This window comes from Oreochromis aureus, linkage group 22, assembly GCF_013358895.1.
Source record: "Oreochromis aureus strain Israel breed Guangdong linkage group 22, ZZ_aureus, whole genome shotgun sequence".
Classification (NCBI taxonomy): Eukaryota; Metazoa; Chordata; class Actinopteri; order Cichliformes; family Cichlidae; genus Oreochromis; species Oreochromis aureus.
The window spans coordinates 16,923,764-16,936,678 of record NC_052962.1 but is presented as its reverse complement, the minus strand read 5'-3'; the positions used below and the strand labels follow the sequence as shown (position 1 = coordinate 16,936,678).

Below are 12,915 nucleotides of genomic sequence, written 5' to 3'. Positions count from 1 at the left end.
GTGGAGCAGATGATTTACTAATTGGAAGGATCTAGTTTGATCCCTGGCTGCTGCAGTCTACGTGCTAAATATCCTTGGCCAAGATAATAACCCCAAGTTGCTGTCTCATGCATCAACTGAAGTATGAGCGTGTGTGAATGTTCTGTCTTTGTTTATGAGAGCAGCTCTACTTGCTCCTTCCTGTTACAACTGTCGTCTTTCTTTAATCATTATGCTGAAAAGGCCTTTGATCAAACCATAAATATAGAATTACATCAAAAACAGTCACGTTCTCCTGGAAGTACCAAGAAAACGTGACTGTTCAACAACTATTAACTTTTTGGCATGTGATGTTTTTTCTGGCTTCTGTTTAGTGTTATTGTGTACAATGGAAAGCTTTGGTCCATGTGGCCAATGATGTCACACCAGCAGTGAAAACACACTCTCACTCAGCTATAAAAGAAAGCAGCTTCAACTCTGCAGAAATCTGAACATCCTGTACAAAGAAGCTTCAGCAGCTCCTCATCACATTTTGAGACTTAAAGCTCCAACATGATCTTGCTCCTCTTCTTGTTCGGTCTGGCTCTGGGTGCTCCTTCTGAGGCTCCTTCTGATGAAAATGAAGTGAAGCTCCAACTTGGTAACTGTCTCATATTCTGACTCCTCTTTTCTCTAATTTCTCCTTTATTTATGTCTTTTTTTTATTTCACTCCAAGAACATGTTGTTCATATTTCTGATGTTTCTATTTCAGCAGAGTCAATGATACAAAATTCTACAAAATTACCAATATCAGATGGGTTCTACTCTTGTTAATCTCGTTAAAGCCATAACCGCATTAACGTGGCAAATCTCCGTTAGCAAGTTATCGCGGATCGCCCCATCCGTGGGGCTGGATGGCACTAATGCATTAACGAGCTAACCGTGCTAAGACTTTGACACCTTGCACCTTCCCGCGTTGATGCGGCTATGCCATTAAAGTCATTTTAATGAGATTAACGCTGACAGTACTAGTTCTACTATACCACAGAGTTATGATAATGACTTGCTGGTAAACATAATAAGAGCAGCTTACTTCTCTGCATGCTTTAACTTTCACAGTGTCAACTGTGCAGACATGCTTGTCTGATGTGCCGTCTCTGAAGAATACCAAAGAAAAAAGTCTGTCACACTGACAAAAACATGATCCCTTTCATTCCTACTTTTTCATCAAGTTCTGACTGCTGTGTCTTCTTCAGATGACCACAGAGTCCAACTACTGCAAGAAAGCTGTCCCATGTTCTGGTACAGCTTCAATGGCCGCTGCTACAAATATGTGGCCACACACATGAGCTGGGCTGATGCAGAGCTCTACTGTGTGTCACAGCGAGCCAACCTGGTGTCAATCTACAGCAACGAGGAAGAGGAGTTTGTTAAATCTTTGATTAAGAACTTTGACCATGATGAGGGACGCACCTGGATTGGACTCAGTGACCTCCATAAAGAAGGCAGATGGATGTGGTCCGATGGTTGTGCAGTGAGTTTTGTCTACTGGCATGCAGGACAACCAGACAACGCAGGAACAAATGAACACTGTGTTCACACTAACTATTCAAACTTAAAGAAATGGAATGATTACCAATGTTCTGTCAATTTAGCTTCTGTTTGTGCAACACGGATGAACTGCCCTTAGAAACTGAAAAATACTTTTAATCTGCACTATTTGGGCTGGAAGGATCCATAACTGTGTTCTGGTTCCTTCAGTTAATGAGCAAATCAATCTGATAGACAGATGAATGTGTATTACTGGGAATGAGTTAATTTGTTGTGTACTGCAGCCTGGTGGTGAGTCCACTGACAGAGACACTTTATAAGTAACAAGAAAATAAAGGCATCTGACGGCTCGCTTATCTGTACACGATGTGCTGCTGAACTATGTTCTTCTGAAGTGTCTTGAAAAATAAACTGCAGAAACATGTGTTATTTTTAGTGATGAACTGTGCCGGGCTGCTCCACTGCAGGCTGTGGTGTTCATGGTCAATGTTAGGATGTACATCAAGGGTAAGAGACATGAATTTATATTTAGAGTGATGATGCTGATTAGTGCAACTCACCAATTTACTTTTTATACCAGCTCAAGGAAATTAGTTTGTAAAGCATCTGCTGATATCTTGTTGAATTCAGACCTTCTCTGCAGGTCACCAAATTATACTACCCTAAGTATCTGGACTTTGCTGTAGTTTAATTGTATCATAAAGGTCCTTCATTGGCAAAGTGAAACATTTAGATCAGATCTTAAAACGTGAGCTCTCCACTCTTTTTTTGTTATAGAAGGCCAACGTAGAGTCACTATAAAAACATAGACATGAGCTTTCAAGTATCAGCTTTCATTGTCAGAAATGTCATTTTAAAACGCTTAAGTAAATTTTTATGGTGGGTGTAAAGATGAGAGCTGTAGAAAGCTGATGAATCTGATGAAGAAAGCTTTAAGGCTGGATTTCACATTTTAGGATGGAAAGCCACACAAACTCCCAACATGAGTGTCGGATATCTGCAGGACAGCCTAGCTGGCACAGCAGTGGTAATGATCTGCTTTAGTTTAAAAGTCTATTTACTGCAATGGTTTTGTTTAGTTTGGCTTATTTAAAATAGACACAAGGGCATTTAAACATTTGTACATACTGTAGATAAAGTGGCAAAGTAAAAACAAAAATTAAAGATTAAGTGTGTAACTCTTACAGTTACATAGACGGTCTTTCGTTCTTTATTGACTCTGAACAGGCCGGCCACAATCACTTCATTTATATGTGTTTACTGCAATAAAAAGTGTGCACAGGGTTTGTTTTAGATTTGTTTACTGAGAGTGATTGCACACTTCTATTTCCTCTTCCTGATATAGTAACCTATTCTGTTTAGCATTTTGCTGATGATGTGATTTTATAATATAATAAAACAATAAATACTCAGACAAACAAAGAGTGAAGTTCTCTGGAAAAGGCCAGAGCTCAATATGTGTCAGTAAGTAGTTAAGTTTTGTCTTTGAGTTGTGGATAATTTTACCCAAACACATCTGAATGGGTTTTGCAAAAAAAAAAAGACTAAAAGCTCAACGATGATCTCATAAATAAAAAATATGTCTGTCCTGAGGCTTTAGTTAGAAATGAAGTAAGCTAACTAACACTAGGAAAGACAAGCAGTTTCTTTCATATGGACTTCACTATGAGTTTAATTTCCACCTGTTTTGCTTTTCTTTTTTGAAAAACACAGTTTACTTATAGCGGACCCATCCTACTGTCTCTTTCTCCTGCTGAGGTCCAGTTCTAGGCTCAGCATCAGCTGGGAGCACGTGCACCTGGACCAAACCAAAACATGAAATAAGGAGGGGGGAGGCTGACTGGATATTATTGTTGTTGCCAAAAACAAAACTACATTAATCATCCTCTCTGTTGTAGCTCAGGTCTGTTTTTTGATACTGAAATTATTCGGATTAATATTAATAAGACGTGACCAAAAATACTTTTATAAACTGCTCAATGTCATGATTTCAGAGTTTTCTAATGAAATGTAGCTTTAGTGACAAGTATTTAACAGCTGGTTTGATATCATGATAAATATCACGCATGGTGTGTATCAATATGAATGCATGAAAACATTATTACTTTACTTACTTTTATTCTAGTAATTAGAGTAATAGTAGTAAGTATTTCTGGCTGTCTCCCTTTGCATATTTGCACAGAGGCAATCAGGCGATATTCAATATGCAATCTAAGAAAAAATCAGTTTATTAATATCCATTGATGTCTATTTAAAGCATTGTGAGATTATAAAAAGCTTGATAAACACTAAATGTTAGTGACATTGACATTTGGAAATTTTTTTAAATTAAAATTAAATTAAAATTTTTTACATTTTAATGTCTGTTTTCACATTTCTTATTAAATTTAAATCAGAACAAATGTTTAATATGCAGTATTTACATATTTACAGAACAATTTAAAACAATGTTTTAATGTATTAAAAGATCCATCTATAAACCAAAGGTCCAAATTGTATTATTTAATTTTTTTTTTTCATAGTGTTATTTACTTCAACTTTGTCTGCCATAGCAGAGTCACACATCTCTGTCTGGGTTGACTACATAGAGAGGATCCTTCTGAGAGGGGAGAGTTCAATCTGTCCTTGTTTACTGGAGCAGCTCAGGAGTTTCTACTTGGTCCTTCCTGTTAGAGGTCTGATTCACCCTGTTTGATTAATCATTATGCTGATATAGCTTTATGGTACCACAAACATAAATTACACATCAAAACAAACAACATTGGCTCAGTTCATTGGAATTTGATGTATTTTTCTGGCTCATGTTTAGTGTTATAGTTTACAGTGAAGAGGTTTGGTCTATTTGGTCAATGATATATACCAGCAGTGAAAACACCCTCTCAGGGAGCTATAAAAAAAAAAGCAGGACCAAATCTCTGCAGAAATCTGAACATCCTGTACAAAGAAGCTGCAGCAGCTCCTCATCACACTTTGAGACTTAAAGCTCCAACATGATCTTGCTCCTCTTCCTGTTCAGTCTCTGGGTGCTCCTTCTGAGTCTCCTTCTGATGACAATGAAGTGAAGCTCCAACTTGGTAACTGTCCCACGTTCTAGCTCCTCTTTTCCTTTTTTATTCATTGTAGTTTTTAAATTTTTTTATTCTCAATTTAGCAGGGAGCCGTTGGAGAGAAGATAATATGCAGCTTCTTTCTAATGTTTCTTTCTCTTTACGGAAAAGCAGCCTGACACCAAGTCTCACCTTTAGGATCTCAGCAGTACAGATCAGGTTTCTTCTGTTACTAAAAAACAAATCATGATCTTTTTCCTCTTCTTGTTTCTGTCTTTTTCAGATGACCGGGCAGTGAAGCTGCAGCATGGAAACTGTCCCGCGTTCTGGTGGAGTTTCAATGGCCGCTGCTATAAGTATGTAGCTACACCAATGAGCTGGTCTGATGCAGAGTTCCACTGTTTGTCACAAGGAGCCAACCTGGTGTCTATCCACAACATGGAGGAAGAGAACTTTGTCAAAACCCTGATCGAGATCTTCGATCATGCTCAGAGAGCCACTTGGATTGGACTCAGTGATGTCCACAGAGAGGGCAGATGGATGTGGTCTGATGGCTCTGTGGCACGCTTTTTTAACTGGAAAACAGGCAAGCCAAACAATGATGGAGAAGACAACTGTGTTACAAACAACTATCATACAGTTAAGAAGTGGAATGACTGGCCATGCTCTTCTAGTTTTGCCTCTGTTTGTGTAAAACACAAAGTTTGTGCTTAGAAATTAATTAAAATTAATTACTAATTCAGCACGGACATGCTATGGTGACATGCATGGGGCATCACGATACAGAATGTAAACTTTTATGTTTGTATATAAACAGCAATTCACTGAACTTTAACATGAATGCCTTAATCAATCATACTAATCAATTTACACACTTCCTAATGAGCTGAAAACTGAGAATGTAAAATAATTTTGGTAACAAACATGTTCTGGTAAGAAGTATTTGGATTATATAATCAAGCTGCATGCTCACTGTACTGTTAGTTACAGAAGCTTTATGAGGTCTTTTCAAGATAAAAAAAAAAAAAAAAAAAAAAAAAAAAAAAAGCCCAAAGGAGTTATTAACAAAATGTGAAATTTAATGATCAGTACCTCTATTGTGTAGTTATATGTATAAACAGACTATTGTATAACATGCAGCCAAGTCAAGTCATGTTTTTGTGGAAAAAAAAAGTGCTTGGTTTTCTAACTACACCTGTCAGCAGCAACAGATCACTGAAGCTCACTTAAAGAGACAAAGAAGGAAACCACACGTGTTGCTTAATCACTCCAGAAAAACTAAAAATCTTCAAATAGATGACAAAAGGTGCACATGTTCTCCTTAAAGATAAAGGCAGCAGTGGAGAGGTGATCGTTTTAATTTCAGATTACTTGTGAAATTAAAAGCCCCAAAGTAAGTTGTTGCTGCACACAAGGCACTGAAGTACTAAGTTAAAGTACTAGAATTTGTGGTCTCTTTAATACACTGTTAGAGAAATATTTTCATCATATGTTTGTTTGTTTATTTGTATCACTCTTTAAATCAATAAAATGAAAGTGTTGCACAGCAACAGCCAGTTTGCATCTCCTTCATTTTTTTAAATTATTGTTTTGGTTTCTTTTATTTTTAAAAAAAAAAAAAAAAAAAAAAGGAAGAATTTTTAAAAAATACTCTTAATTTTCAAATAAGGAGCTCTGGGACTATTTAAGGCCAGGATAGAACAGTTCAGCAAATCAGTGTTTGGAGGACATTAGAGCCAGCGTCTCTAACACACCCTGCTATCAAAATATGATAAAAGTAACCGGTGCATGACAGAGTGGCCAGAATCCAAACACACATGTTTGTCTGCACAATCAGCCTAATGAGACTTAACAACTTTCACAAAACAGTAACAGAGACCTTTTCTTTTTCTTTTTCTTTTTTTACATTTCACAGCTGGAATGTAAGTACCTGTTATGAACATTATGTCCACTTGAGGGCAGCAGAAGAAAAAGTCAGTGTAATGCTGTTGATGTCACATGCTTTAACATCCATTAAGATATAAAAGAGTGTTATTGGAAGCATTTGTGTATGACAAATAACATGTTAGATACTCTATTCTAGTTTTATATCTGTGTAACATAGATAGTAGTTACATATTAGCATGGTATTATTCATATGCTGAAAATTAAAAAACAAACAAAAATCATCTAAGTCTACATTTTACATTACAGGTTTTAAGTGATACTCCCAGGTTATTGGAGGGTCTTGTGTTCATCTTCAGTGCCAAAGGTTCAGGCTTAGGATCCCGATCCCACCTGAGCAGTGCACATCAGTCCTGTCAGCGTGACAGAAAGCATTATCTTGTTTGTTCTACTTATGTCACACATCAGTAGTGATGTGATTTAATATACCCTAGTAGAGGGTCTTGTAATTGTGTCATTGTTTCCTGAACCCACAGTGAGTGGAGCTCTGCAGCCAGACGTGTACAGCTGTTTCACAGGCAGCAAATTAAACACATTTCATATTTTTATGTAAGTTAATTGAACTCTCCTTCCAATGAATTGCTGTATGCTTCTCATTATGAGCAGAAATTATTTTCTCAGATTATTTTTTTGCTTGCGTGCTTGTTATGACATAAATATAATTCCATACTCATACAGCACTGTCTGTAGAGATCTCAGATGGCTGGCAGTTCACACTGTATTTACTTTTCTTTCTAAGAAAGAAAAAGAAAGAAAGAAATCGGGCTCGAGGGAGTTTGTTGTCTCTCTGTTTACTAGAGGAGCTGAGGAGTTTTTTCTTTCCTCTTCCTGTAGATGGTCTGATCTGTTTCAGTAATCGATTCCTTTTATGACACAATAGAATATAATTGCACAGTAAAAACAGTCACGTGTAAATTTTACCTTTTTACTGGCTTATGTTTAGTCAGTTCGTTTTGATTAGTCATCATGCTGATAACAATAAATATAAGATACACATCAAAAAACAAACAACCTTTGTTAATCTCTTTGGAATTTGTTACATTTTTTTTTCCTGCCTTATGTTTACAGTTGTTCACAGTGTATAATTTTGGTCCATCTGGCCAGTGATGTCACACCAGCAGTTAAAACACCCTCTCAGGCAGCTATAAAAGAAAGCAGCCTCGAATCCTGTACAAAGAAGCTTCAGCAGCTCCTCATCATCTTTGAGACTTAAAGCTCCAACATGATCTTGCTCCTCTTCTTGTTCGGTCTGGCTCTGGGTGCTCCTCCTGAGTCTCCTTCTGATGGCAATAAAGTGAAGCTACAGCTTGGTAATCATCCTGTTTTATTATGTTTCTAATGTTTTTTGTTTCAGCAGGTACTGTTATACAAAAAGTATTAGTGTAGGATTATAATATGGATTTTTTTTCTTCCCATACCAGATGGCTTCTGCTAAATCATAGAGTTGTGATAAAGACCTGCTAATAACCATAATAAGCCCCACTTTCTTCTCTGTGTATTTTAACTTTCACATTGATGGACAGACTTTCATTTTTCATTTTGGTGCTATAAATAAGTACGAATAAAGTTAGATAATAGACTAATTACAAAGTGAAGCTGCGTACACAGTAACAGTCATTTTAACTTTCACAGTGGTAGTTATTTATAATATTCATTTGTAAATGACAGACATGTAACCACACCTCTGCGAATAGTTCAGGGGTTTAACAATGAAGATGTAAAAGCTAGACCAAAGAAAACAGTCTGTCACCAGGTGTTACCCTTGAGATACGACGGCTGACCAGCTTTATTTCTGCAAAAACACAATCTCTTTAACTCTTACTTTTTCACCCGATCCTAACTAGGGATGGATATCATTTAGGTTTTATCTGATACCGGTGCCAAACCGGTACTTTTGAAACAGTGCCAGTGCTTAAACGGTGCTCAAACCGGTGCTTAAAGAATGGAAAAAACACAAACTTTGTCCAAAAATCTCTCATGTTTAGCTGTTTTCCACTTTTTCTTTGGTCATTTTAGCCTTTTTGGCCAGGGTGAAGGGAGTATCTGCCATCAAACAAGAAGACAGCCGCATGTAACTACGACGGTGTTTGCTAGTTCACCTTACATGCATTAATGTAATAACGTGGTTAGCGTACTCAACGTAAATTACACACGAACAACATTAAGCTACTGACCCAGAGAAGAACGGCTGCTGCTGCCATCATCATCCGTCATCATTTCTGCTACACTGGCAGGGCTAGGGGCCAGGACTCTACTCTTCGTGTTCTTGGGGGATGTTGCTAACTGTGCATTTCTCGGCTTTTAAAAAAACGCTATGCGTCGCCAGGTTCGTCGTCAGATTCAAGGTGTTACCTCCTTTGCACAGTATCACAGTATCACCTTAAAGCACTTGTTGCAGGCTGCTGAGTTTGCAACTTTTGCCGTGACGTACAGCCAGACTTTTGACCGCTTTGCCTTGGGCATTTTTAATCTGTAGCTGCTCTAAAACAATGTATGTACCTGGGCCCGCCTACTATCCTTGCAAAGGTAAAATGATTGGCTAGAATCCAAAGTGTATGACAGCTTAGGAAAACAAGAAGACACAGACACAGTTAGGATTAGGGATGGGTACCGGTATCCGGTGCCACTATGGCACCGGTTCTGACATAAACAGTAGTAACCAGAACGAAAAGCAGCGCACATTTCGGTGCTTTATTTCTGTGCTTTTTTTTTCAGATGACCACAGAGTTCAACTACTGCATGGAAACTGTCCCATGTTCTGGTACAGTTTCAATGGCCGCTGCTACAAATATGTCGCCGCACACATGAGCTGGGCTGATGCAGAGCTCTACTGTGTGTCACAGGGAGCCAACCTGGTGTCCATCTACAGCGAGGAGGAACAGAACTTTGTCAGAACCTTAATTAAGAACTTTGACCACACTGAAGGAACCACATGGATCGGACTCAATGACCTTTATAAAGAAGGTAGATGGATGTGGTCTGATGGTTGTGCAGTTCGGTTTGTCTACTGGTTGCCAAACCAGCCAGACAACTGGAAGGGAATTGAACACTGTTGTGAGATTAACTCTTTCGACTTAAAGAAGTGGAATGACTGCTCATGTTCTACAGTTTTACCTTCTGTTTGTGCAACACGAATAATCTGTCCTAAAACGTAAAACGAAACAAAAATGTACATTTAACCTGCACTGTTTTTGTTATCTGTATTTTTATGTGATTGTGCAAAAGTCACAAAATTCCATTGACCTTGATTGTCGTAAATGTGGAATCAACAACTAGCAATAAATAAGTAAAGAAAGAAAAAAAATACATTATATTGTCAAAAGGTATGTTATACTTTTGTTTTTTCTCCCTTCTAAATTTCAAATTCAAATTTTTATTTGTCACATACACAGTCATACACAGTACGATATGCAGTGAAATGCTTACACAACTGCTCGTGACCTAAGGAAAAAAGAAAGGGCTATGAATAAGATAGGAAATAAATATGAAAATTAAAAAGGGTAAATTTAACTAGGAAGGAATAAAATAAAATATATATATGAATTTGTTGAAAATAAAATAACTGTACAACACAAATTAGAATGAAGGGTAAATTTAGCTGGGAAGGAATAAGATAAAATATATATGAATTAAAGTTTAAAATAAAATAACTGTACAGCAAAATACACAATACACAGTATAGAAATATATAAGAATGTATGAAGAAATATAAATATATATACAATAACAGCAGCATTTTACAAGTATTAAATGGAAATGGAGAAATATAATGTCCAGTGTTGTGCAAACCACATTGTAGGTGTCTTGTGCAGTGCAAATATGCTTAAAGTGATTAAGTGTAAACAAAGTCCAGACTGTCCAGTGTGTGTGTGTAAGAACCATATATGTGGGTCCGTTCTATGTGGTGGTGTGATGATTGAGAGACCTCCTTAGTGGTGTTTAGTTTACTGACACCAAGGAAAAAATCAATGTAACAGATTTCAAATATAGTTTAGCTTGGTGATATACTCTTGTAAATACTGATACACCTTCTCAGTACAGAAAATCCAAAGTTAACCCTGAAGTTGGGTTTCTAGTCTTCTCTTTGAAGAAGATGAAGAGTGGAAAGGCACCTGGTCCAGATAACATACCCATACCAAGTACAGAGCTGTCTAGAAGAGAGGGGAGTGGACTATGTAACCAGAATGTTTAACACAATCTTGGAAAGTGTCATGGTATGGCTATGTAGGACCCAAACGCAAATGGAGGAATACACCTAAAGAGGCTGCTTTATTGCATTTGCATAAACTTCACGAAGATAAACTTACAAAAACAAACCAAAAAGTGTGTATTTTTCGTGCACATATGGATTAGTCCTTCATATTACCATTATTTACCCCTTAAGGTGTAGCAATACACAAAAATAGAAAGAGTATCCTAATTACTTGGTGACAACTTCGCTTTTAGCCTTTATCAGAAAGCCTTAAGCCTTAAGTTGCCTAGTTATGTATCAGGCTAACGTTTAAACCTTTCACTCCAGGGAAGTAACTCACATTACTGCTACTGCTAAGTATTGAATGTTACTGAGAGTTTCCGTGTCATCTGTGCTTACCTCCACATTGGGTGTGAGTGGAGCCCTCTAGTGATCCATCACAACAGCACGATCAATAAATCACCATGCCATAACTAACTGCTATAATAGCGCTGCCGTACTGCATCTCACTCAGTGCATTTCAATAATTTATCCCGCAAGTTTGCTAGCTAGCAAACTAATAATGATAATTTTAAAAATTAGCATGTGTAAGATACACATCCTCGAAAATTATTTACTAGGACTCGAGAGCGCAAACTTCACAATTTTCCATCAAACACTCATTAAAACAGCAACCTCCAGGCATGTTAGTGCACTCATCCCCAACTGTCCGGGGGAGGGGCGGGATCACAAATTGAAACAGACATGCAGAGGTTCAAGGCAGCCAGGGCGGAGAAATTTTACTCTTATACTCATTTTATCTGATAGCAACAAAGATTTCTGGCACAACTTCACCTGCTTCCAATGTGCATGGATAAGTATAACAACTCGGAGCCTCCAGCAACACTTGTAGAACTAAAAATGTAATAAATAAATAAATGAAACATTGCCCATGTAATAAAATGTATATAGGAGAAACATCCAGCCCTCTTAAAGCTCGAATTCATGAACACAGAAGTTCGAGAAGTAAGAGAATTTAACCAGTCCTGTTGCAAAACATTTTAATGAAAAACATTAGAATTCACCTTTATTTTTTATAGAAATTGAACCCAGTCACAGAGGTGCTGATATTAATTTTATCAAAAGCATTCTAGATATGTCGTTTACAGAGTTTACACCGGAGAGGCATGAATGAGGATTTTTCTATTAATGAGTTTCTGTGAAATGTACCTTTTGTGTTTTTATGTTTTTAACTAGATTTTGGCATTGTCTCCCTCTTTTAATGTTCTTGTACTTATATAAATTTTTATCTTTTTGTTTTTTTATTAACGTATTTGCATTTTTCTGTGTGATTTTGAGTATGTATCATGTTAAGACATGTGGGGATATTCATTTTTTAAATTTTTTTCCCCATTTTTTATTTTTATTTTTATTTTTTTAAATTTTTCTCCCTCCCCCTTTTAATCTTCAATTAACCAAATAGCCAATACCACCTCGTTAAATGTCGTTAAATATCAGTTGGTCAGCTGGTTTATTTGTGAAGGTGTGATTGGTCCATTTGAAAAATTATTTCAGTTTCTTGTCTTTTATTTAAACACAAACTGTTTCACATATTACAATGACCCTGATGAAGGCCACAAGCCGGAACGAGGTCACGTAATAAAGTTGTTTCTCATTACTTTTAAGTGTTGCTGGAGTCTCCGCGTTGTCAACTCTTTTTATTTCTCCATCTGATAAGAAAACTATTCAATCAGATAGTTATTTGTGGTGAGTGAAATAAAGTTACAGTTTCAAGCACCTTTAAGCGCCACATCTGAAATTCAAGCACTTATCAAACCTTGAAAATATAATATTAAAATTCAAGTATTTTCAAGGATTTCAAGCACCCGTACGAAGCCTAATAGATTGATCTGAAGGTCAAAGTGGAAATAATTCTATATAGACCTTTTTATTAAAACTATGTTTCATACTGCCATTGTTTGTATTGACAGGATATAGACAGTGAGAAAATGATATGTGGGGATTCTAAATATCACATTACTTTGGACCTCTGACCTTTTCTATAAGGTCAAACTTTCCTAAAATGTCTTTTAGCTTTAAAATTTGCTTAAAACTCTACTGCCTTTAGAAACTTTGTTTCTAAAAATACATTATAGTTTACATTCGAATATCATGTCACATTTCAGACACATCACAGTTAATCTCTGATTTTAACTGTAATACAAATGTCTCATAGCACGTTT

General features: G+C 36.8%; 1 protein-coding gene across 1 annotated transcript; it reads left to right on the top strand.

Annotated features, from left to right (window-relative positions):
* The first annotated feature begins 7,710 nt into the window (after nucleotides 1-7,710).
* LOC116333645 (galactose-specific lectin nattectin-like) lies at nucleotides 7,711-9,656 on the top strand. Its single transcript, XM_031756880.2, has 2 exons — nucleotides 7,711-7,787; nucleotides 9,217-9,656. The coding sequence occupies exons 1-2, from the start codon at nucleotides 7,724-7,726 to the stop codon at nucleotides 9,654-9,656; spliced, it is 504 nt and encodes a 167-aa protein (XP_031612740.1). The 5' UTR covers nucleotides 7,711-7,723.
* Nucleotides 9,657-12,915: the final 3,259 nt, after the last annotated feature.

Excerpts from the sequence above, each read along its gene's own strand:
- LOC116333645 (XM_031756880.2), top strand. The coding sequence starts at position 7,724 with ATGATCTTGCTCCTCTTCTTGTTCGGTCTGGCTCTGGGTGCTCCTCCT. Across the intron at positions 7,788-9,216 it reads TCCTGAGTCTCCTTCTGATG|ATGACCACAGAGTTCAACTA; the intron begins GCAATAAAGTGA and ends TTTTTTTTTCAG.